Source organism: Myxocyprinus asiaticus, chromosome 37 (assembly GCF_019703515.2).
Source record: "Myxocyprinus asiaticus isolate MX2 ecotype Aquarium Trade chromosome 37, UBuf_Myxa_2, whole genome shotgun sequence".
In the NCBI taxonomy this organism is placed as follows: Eukaryota; Metazoa; Chordata; class Actinopteri; order Cypriniformes; family Catostomidae; genus Myxocyprinus; species Myxocyprinus asiaticus.
In genome coordinates, this window is record NC_059380.1 from 6,716,275 (window position 1) to 6,725,759 (window position 9,485).

Consider the following 9,485-nt stretch of genomic DNA (forward strand, 5'->3'; position numbering starts at 1 on the left):
GCAGCTTTCAATAAGTAAAGAATTTACGTTAAATGAAAACAGACTGTAGTGTCTCCGCTTTCTGATTTCATTAGTCATTTTAGTGTAGGGGAAAAATGCTTAGTGACAGAATCACAATGGATTACACTCAGCGTTCATGATGAAATGCAGCGATCACGGATGAAAAGGTTCAGATCAGCTTGACATCCTGTCAGTTCTTCAGTAAAAGAAGCTCACTTGTCACTTGAAGAGAACAGAAGAGCCCTCCTCGGCAACAGAATGATTTTTTCAAGCAGGCTTGATGTGCTTTTTCAGTTTTTAAAGTCATGAACTGAGCAGGTAGTCCCGAAGGTCAAGGGATTGACAACCTCCTGCTGGCAAACGCTAACAGCACACTCCATCTCTCACCTGCTCTCCGGCAATTATGTAAATGAAGCTCACACCTGAAAATCACTGGAAAAATCGGAGTGGTGCCGGCTTTACTTGAACAAACAGCGTGATATTGAATGTGTGATATTTTACACTTTTATTCAATAAAATATTGAAATGCACAAAGAGTAATTTGTACTTTATATAGATTATTTGTATGTATATGATAGTTGTCTTTGCCGCATTTCTTATGAAAGTTTAGGGGAAGCTGTGCTTGCTAAAGTCTTAAATGCACCAGTCGCAAAAATGCAATGACACTTTGTGTTTTTGTTCTTCAATTCACATATTTGGCACCACCCGTAATTCTGGAGGGGAAAAAAACTTTTCGAGATAAACTTATTACTGTTCATTTGTTGTAGACTGTTTGCATGTCTTTTCAACCAGTGATTATGTTGCACTTTCCTTATAAGTTTAACGCCCAACTGGCGAGTCACACCAAAGACAATTTTTACTTGTATTTTCGCTCAGTGGGCCTTATTGATGAAACACAAGCAAATTGTTCATGAATCCATTCTTACATAAATTATCCCATTGAATTCAATGGGTACATTTACATAATAATGGTTTTACAAACAATTTATTTTACAATTACTTTGTAGACTCACACATTCAAACAACAAAATGAGTTGCTGGCTTATGGGGAAGGATACTGATACAGTATTTTCCATTGTACTTTGTTTAGGTATTTCAAAGACCCACTTTTGTCATGTTTGTGGCTTCTGTGCTCTCAGGTGTGATGAGAAAGCAGTAAAGAAGCTGTTGTCTCATTTCGGGGATTCTCGCACAGAAGAGAGTCAAACGGCTGTGCTTGAGCTGCTGGAGAAGGTCACGCGACTCAACAAACAGTTAGAGCTGAAGGAGAGTCAGGCCAGAAGAACAGAGATGAACACAGACCAGGTATGACACCTCAAGACAGCGCAGCATTCGAGCAATGCTTTTTTCAGCTTGTGATGGTTGGAAGAACTATGATATATAATATGTCTAAAATATACAAGAGTTCATTAGTGTAATAGTGTGATAAAGTTTTAAATGAAATACAGTATTGTGCAATGCTGTGTTCACGTCATGTTGGAATTACTGTAATGATCAGCTTCTGACTGGTAAAAGCTGTTCATGTCTGTTGAACTATTTATTAGATTTGCAAATTGAATTTTTTTTTAAAGCACTGACATCCACTTGACCATTGTGACTTAATGAAAAAAAAAAAAAGAAACAGCAGCAGCTTCAACACTTAAAGGTTTTTGTGTGTGTGTGTGTGTGTGTGTGTGTGTGTGTCAAAGCATACATGGATACATTTGGCATTATTTTGCGTTGACATATATGTAAACTAGTAATTTCTGAATACTAGGATTTCAACAGTTCTGAGTAAAACTCTGAACTGTGATCATGTAAAGACTATAACAAACCAAAATGAAACAACTTGCATATTGAGAGTTAGTTACATATGAGTATGACAAAATAAAGGTGAGTAAATGATGAGAGAGTTATCATTTTTAGGTGAACTGTTACTTTAAGGATCTATTTCTGGTCTGGCTTTTAAAGATTACTTCTGTTGGTAAAGCATAATGTATTCAGATTGATTTAGTTCATATTAAATCATATTTTTGACGTTAATAAAACCAGTTAATTTAGACATTACCATATGAAACACATTACCTGACAAAACATTTTTTTACAGTGTACAGTCAGCAGTTAGAATATGCATAAAAGAATTCAATAATTACTTAATGTGATATGCTAGTATGCAGGGGCACAAGTTCATCCAAATAAACTTTGGCTGTTCCTTCTCTTTCATTCTTCTTACATCACCACCACACCAAGTGGACTACAGGACTCTCTGTTCTGTTTCACTTTTATGTTCATGGTTGCTTTCGTGAGCAGGGGTGTGAAATTGGATTACAAGGCACTTGCCCACTGAGCGGTTGTTATGAGAATGAAGGGCATCAAAGAGAAGCCACAGTGAGCGGAATAGCTCTCACTCTCCCACCCAAGCAACCAGCCACTAACAGCAGTGGGCACACCCACATGTGTGGTTGTGTGCATGCCTATGAGAACAGCCTGTCAGCTGTGTTTTCCTGAGATGACCGCAGGAATAAACCTCCAGGTGTTACACAATTACACAGACATTAAGAATGCAGCTGTTAGACCAGAGGTTCTCAACTTTGGGGTAGCCAGAGATGCGGATGCGGGAGAATTTTATGAACTGTATCTTATTTAACTTGTTGTATGATATGGTGTAGCTAAGCCATATGGCAAAAAAAAAAAAAAAAAAAAAAAATTATCACGTTTCAGAAAAAGCTAACACAATGCATTGTTGGAAATAAAAGGGCAGTAACCAATAATATGCTCCTTTAGGGATACATGACATTTGAGTTTTCCAGTTTGACAAGTTTTCCCTTACAGGTGCTCCACAAATTGCTCTATTTAGCATATTTTTATGTTTCTTCTACATCATGATTTTTTTTTTTTTTTTTTTTGCTGCATCTTTGATAAGATATTAAGATAGTTGATGTTAACTGATCAACCTACAGTTGTGCTCAAAAGTTTGCACACCCTGGCAGAAATTGTGAGATTTTGGCATTGATTTTGAAAATATGACTGATCACGCAAAAAAACTGTCTTTTATTTAAGGATAGTGGTCATATGAAGCCATTTATTATCACACAGTTGTCTGGCTCCTTTTTAAATCATAATGGTAACAGAAATCACCCAAATGGCCCTGATCAAAAGTTTACATACCCTTGAATGTTTGGCCTTGTTACAGACACACAAGGTGACACACACAGGTTTAAATGGCAATTAAAGGTTAATTTCCCACACCTGTGACTTTTTAAATTGCAATTAGTGTCTGTGTATAAATAGTCAATGAGTTTGTTAGCTCTCACTGTGGATGCACTGAGCAGGCTAGATACTGAGCCATGGGGAGCAGAAAAGAACTGTCAAAAGACCTGTGTAACAAGGTAATGGAACTTTATAAAGATGGAAAAGGATATAAAAAGATATCCAAAGCCTTGAAAATTCCAGTCAGTACTGTTCAATCACTTATTAAGAAGTGGAACATTCTGGGATCTCTTGATACCAAGCCAGGGTCAGGTAGACCAAGAAAGATTTCAGCCACAACAGCCAGAGGAATTGTTCGGGATACAAAGAAAAACCAACAAGTAACCTCAGGAGAAATACAGGCTGCTCTGGAAAAAGACGGTGTGGTTGTTTCAAGGAGCAGAATACGACGATACATCAACAAAAATGAGCTGCATGGTTGAGTTGCCAGAAAGAAGCCTTTGCTGCGCCAATACCACAAAAAAGCCCGGTTACAATATGCCCGACAACACCTTGACATGCCTCATAGCTTCTGGCACACTGTAATTTGGAGTGACGAGACCAAAATAGAGCTTTATGGTCACAACCATAAGCGCTATGTTTGGAGAGGGGTCAACAAGGCCTATAGTGAATGAAACGACAATGACCCTAAGCACAAGGCCAAGTTGACCCTCCAGTGGTTACAGCAGAAAAAGGTGAAGGTTCTGGAGTGGCCATCACAGTCTCCTGACCTTAATATCATCGAGCCACTCTGGGGAGATCTCAAACATGCTGTTCATGCAAGAAGACCAAAGACTTTGCATGACCTGGAGGCATTTTGCCAAGACGAATGGGCAGCTATACCACCTGCAAGAATTTGGGGCCTCGTAGACAACTATTACAAAAGACTGCACGCTGTCATTGATGCTAAAGGGGGCGATACACAGTATTAAGAACTAAGGGTATGCGGACTTCTGAACAGGGGTAATTTCATTTTTTTCTTTGTTGCCATGTTTTGTTTTATGATTGTGGCATTCTGTTATAACCTACAGTTGAATATGAATCCCATAAGAAATAAAAGAAATGTGTTTTGCCTGCTCACTCATGTTTTCTTTAAAAATGGTACATATATTACCAATTCTCTAAGGGTATGCAAACTTTTGAGCACAACTGTATATAACATAGTTAGATAAAGAAAATTGCAAAATTGCAAAGAAAATGTAAAATGACATACTGAAAATTGAGAAAATGTACCACAATGGAAAAATGTGCTGTGTTGCAAATGTACTATAGTGGAATTGCACTAATGCATTTTTATGCAATTTTTTATATAGATAATGGCATCTGTTTTATAATTGCATCTATTCATTTATTTAGAAATACCTACCATAATACAGTTGCATTTATACATAAATAGCATAATCATGATTTGCATTTCTTCTTTTCAGACAAAAATGTACATGGCAATGTTTTATTGAAAGGGCAAGACGAGTGCGCAGTTAGTTCTTCTGATTGACAACAATAAGGCTTTAGTGACAGTGAAACTAAATCAACAATACTGAAGAATGTATGATAATGATTCAGTAAATTTTAGTTTGTAGGGGTTCCAAGTGTATAAATACATAAATTATTAAAAATATATTGATTCTAGGAGAAATTATAATTAATTAATTTTAATGATATTTTTTGGAAAAACTAGTTTATACCCCCCTAAATATTTGTAATTGTATTTTTGTTATTAGAGCAATTTTTTTGGTCAGAAAATCGAATGGAAATTCCATTGTTAGAACATCATGCGTATCAAGTTTTTTTTTATTCTGGCATAATTTGTATAGCTATATATACAGTTGAAGTCAGAGGTTTACATACACCTTAGCCAAATACATTTAAACTCAGTTTTTCACAATTCCTGACATTTAATCGTATAAAACATTCCCTGTCTTAGGTCAATTAGGATCACTATTTTAAGAATGTGAAATGTCAGAATAATAGTAGAGAGAATGATTTACACCAATCAGCCACAACATTAAAACCACCTGCCTAATATTGTGTAGCTCCGCCTCGTGCCGCCAAAACAGCGCCAACCCTATTCTTCTCACCACAATTGTACAGAGCGGTTATCTGAGTTACTGTAGACTTTGTCAGTTCAAACCAGTCTGGCCATTCTCTGTTGACCTCTCTCATCAACAAGGCATTTCCATGTACAGAACTGCCTCTGATCTGATGATCTAAGAGATCTCAGGGGATTGTGTGTATGTAAAATGTCGCCACAACCTTAAATATCTCATTTTGTGTTTCATGGCAGAAATAAAATCATATGGGCTCGGAACAACACGAGGCTGAGTAAATGATGACAGAATTTTCATTTTTGGATGAACTTTACTTTGCCTTAATTCTGGGTCATACACCAAAAAGGGATGAGAACCCCTGTGTTAGACACAGCTCGGTTGCAATGCACCAGACATGAACTATGTAGACGTGTGCAGCTATAGGAGACCGTTAGTGCAGTGTTTTTAAAAGACTGGTGCCACACACATGTATGGAATAAAGGCAAAAACAATTCTGGGCATAACCAGTTTGGGGCCAGCCTTAACTCGACTGCAGGCAGCAGATGTGGATTTTTGACATATGGTCAGACAGGCCAGAAACAAGCATTTCTGAACTACTGTAGTTCTGTCTGAGAAATTATGTGCCTCAGCTGAATTATGCGCTATCAGCACATCTGGCAAGAATTCTCCTAACCTGGAGTTCATTGTGTGTTGGAAAAAGGCTTTGGAGCTTAGTGTTTAAATATGCACAAGGTCAAAGGTCACCTGTGTATGTCTGCAGATGAGGGATGCCCTGGTCCAGGAGCTACAACAGAAGGCAGAGGAGACGGAGCTGCTCCACCTGGAGCTGCAGATGCTGGAGACAGAGCGGGTGCGTCTCTCTCTGGTGGAGGAGAAACTGATGGATGTGCTACAGCTTTTGCAGCAGTTGCGAGAACTGGTCAGTGAATCTGTGGGGATGTCACACTCATCATGTCTCAACTAAGCCCAGCCCCATTTCAAAAGCTGGAGACATGGCCTGGTGGGCAGAACACATGCTCTGACACGTTACACAGTGGCCACTCAGTCCTTTCCCAACCCCACAATCCTGACCTGTGAATCTCCATTGTTCCTTTTTTGTTTTTTGTTTTCTAATTTGGAATGCCCAATTCCCAATGAGCTTTTAAGTCCTCGTGGTCACGGAGTGATTCACCTCAATCCGGGTGGTGGAGGACGAATCCCAGTTGCCTCCGCGTCTGAGACCGTCAACCCGCACATCTTATCACGTGGCTTGTTGAGCGTGTTGCCACGGAGACATAACGCGTGTGGAGGCTTCACGCCATCCACCACGGCATCTACGCTCAACTCACCACGCGACCCACCGAGAATGAACCACATTATAGCGACCACGAGGAGGTTACCCCATGTGACTCTACCCTCCCTAGCAACTGTGCCAATTTGGTTGCTTAGGAAGCCTGGCTGGAGTCACTCAGCACGCCCTGGGATTCGAACTAGCGAGCTCTAGGGGTGGTAGCCAGCGTCATTTACCACTGAGCTACCCAGGCCCCCTCTCCACTGTTCTTTGAAACAAAACAAAAATCTGTGTTACAGTAAGACACTTACAATGGAAGTGAATGGGGCCAGTCCGGAAATGTTAAAATACTCATGGTTTAAAAAGTATAGCCACAAGATGCAAACAATATGCATGTTAAAAGGATTTTAGTGATAAAATTGCTTACTAACTTTTGCTGCGTAAAGATATATCAAATTTTACAACTTTGTTGCCATGATGACATAACGCAGTAAACCCTAAAACTCCTGTAAAAACGTCAATTTAAACATATTTACAGCTCAATTAATAAACGAGTTTTAACAGAACAATTCATGTAAAGCTTTTATTAAATTATAAGCTTCACATTTCGGCATTTAAACCCTCAAAAAATTGGCCCCATTCACTTCCATTGTAAGTGCCACACTGTATTTTATTTTTGTTTTTGTTTTTTCTTTAAGAAAAGGAGGCATGAGTCCCATTATTATTATAAATTTTTTTGGAAATCCACATTAATGTCAACTGAGCTTAACTTGTTATGTACCAATACTATTCCTTTAAATAGATCTGATTTGCTGAAATAATATACATTTTTATGTGCACAAAATGATCATATGACTATAATACTAGTATATTGTTGTTACAAAGTGAAACGTTTTATGCCATTGCATAGTACTTTCTGTGTATATTCAGTGATTTAGATTTTAAGCTGGTTGATTTATTTTCTTTATTAATTTTACACGGAATTAAGTGGGACAAAGTATTTATTTTTTATTTATATTTTTCAATATATTAAAAAAAATTAAATCTTCAAAGTTTTGTTTTTGTTTTAGAATGTCTCTAGAAGATCTCTGGGAAAGATTTTGCTGAGCACATTGGAGTCTTGCAGTGATCCACAACATGGTAAAAAAACAAAACCTCACAACACTTTTAACCTGCCAGCAATGATCGTATAAAACCCAGTAACCACTGAGCATGTTTACATGCACACCAATACTCTGATCAGCTTTTCCAAAAAAAATAAATAAATAAATAAATAAATAAATAAATAAATCACCTGGCTTTGCTGGCATGCAATAAAAATGTAGCAGAATGATTATTTGTATATTACGGAGCCCTGCACACGACTTGCAGGGGGACATTTTTATATCATGGCCATGAAATAAGAAATCGTTCCCATGACTTATTAATACATGAGCACATTTTATTTATTCGTTCCTTCGTTTTTGTTAAATCATGGCCACATTTTACTGATTAGTTCCCTCGTTTTAGTTAAATCGTGGCCACGTTTTATTTATTCATGCCTGTAATTTCATTAATCCATCATCATTTTACTATTAGTGGTGAAGAGACATCTATGGCTGCTGTTATGGACAGAAGCTGGGATTCCCGATAACATTGCAACATAAGCTTTTATGATCATCTTAACTAACGTAGCTAGTTATTTTACGATGGAGTAACGCCTGTAGAAATTAAGTGCTTCATTACGGGAACTGTCGAGTCCAAATTGGTGCTGATCACTTTGGCCAATTTACACTGTACAATTTACATTTACACTGATCAATCACCTGCCTAATATTGTGTAGGTCCCCCTCGTGCTGCCAAAACAGTGCCAACCCGCATCTCAGAAAAGCATTCTGAGATGCTATTCTTCTCACCACAATTGTACAGAGCGGTTATCTGAGTTACCGTAGACTTTGTCAGTTCAAACCAGTCTGGCCATTCTCTGTTGACCTCTCTCATCAACAAGTCGTTTCCATCCGCAAAACTGCCGCTCACTGGATGTTTTTTGTTTTTGGCACCATTCAGAGTAAATTCTAGAGACTGTTGTGTGTGAAAATCCCAGGAGATCAACAGTTACAGAAATGCTCAAACCAGCCCATCTGGCACCAACAATGATGCCATGCGATTATCTAATCAGCCACATTTTTTCCCCATTCTGATGGTTGATGTGAACATTAACTGAAGCTCCTGACCCGTATATGCATGATTTTATGCACTGCACTGCTGCCACATGATTGGCTGATTAGATAATCGCATGGATGATTGTTGGTGACAGACAGGCTGGTTTGAGTATTTCTGTAACTGCTGATCTCCTGGGATTTTTTAAATACTGACAAACATGGAAGTTGTTTGTAACCTTGTCCAGGCGCCGAAATGTATTAACCATTACAGAATTGAATTAAAGAAATAATGATGGCTTTAGTAAGATGGAGTTTCAGATGTATTGATGCTCAATCATATACATTAATGAAAGTGATGCAATAAATGCATGTAATATAAATGTCCACGATGTGAATCATAAGGGGCTCTCACATAGCCTTAAGTTTTGTTAATTTTGGCTGGAAATCTGAACAAATGCACACAGAACAGGATTCAAATGACAGCCATCAGTATTGGCCTACTCATAGACCTATCTAAATATTAATAGATCGTCTGGTTAGAGTTTTAAAAAGACCTGCCTTTTAAACAGACTATTGGCGATCCTGTTTGAACCAGCCATTGGAGGAAGGAAGAAGAAGAGGAGAAAGAGAGAAAGGAAATCTCTCATTGCACACTCTCACTCTAATCTCCTGTGTTAACCATATTTTAATAATTTCTTTAGGCATATTTATTTAAGTTTTAAACTGCATGGTCACATTACTCACATATGTGTTCTTAAATAATCTGTTTAATAAGAGCATATTGTCTTTCTATTGCCA

At 38.0% G+C, this 9,485-nt stretch overlaps 1 protein-coding gene across 1 annotated transcript in view; it reads left to right on the forward strand.

The window, feature by feature from the left end:
- LOC127427584 (EF-hand and coiled-coil domain-containing protein 1-like) overlaps window positions 1-9,485 on the forward strand; it is a 36,801-nt gene that overhangs the window by 24,277 nt on the left and 3,039 nt on the right. Inside the window, exons 5-7 of the mRNA XM_051675252.1 lie at window positions 1,140-1,305; window positions 6,037-6,195; window positions 7,617-7,686. Of these exons, the coding sequence (XP_051531212.1) occupies window positions 1,140-1,305; window positions 6,037-6,195; window positions 7,617-7,686 (395 nt within the window). The remainder of the gene's footprint in view (window positions 1-1,139; window positions 1,306-6,036; window positions 6,196-7,616; window positions 7,687-9,485) is intronic.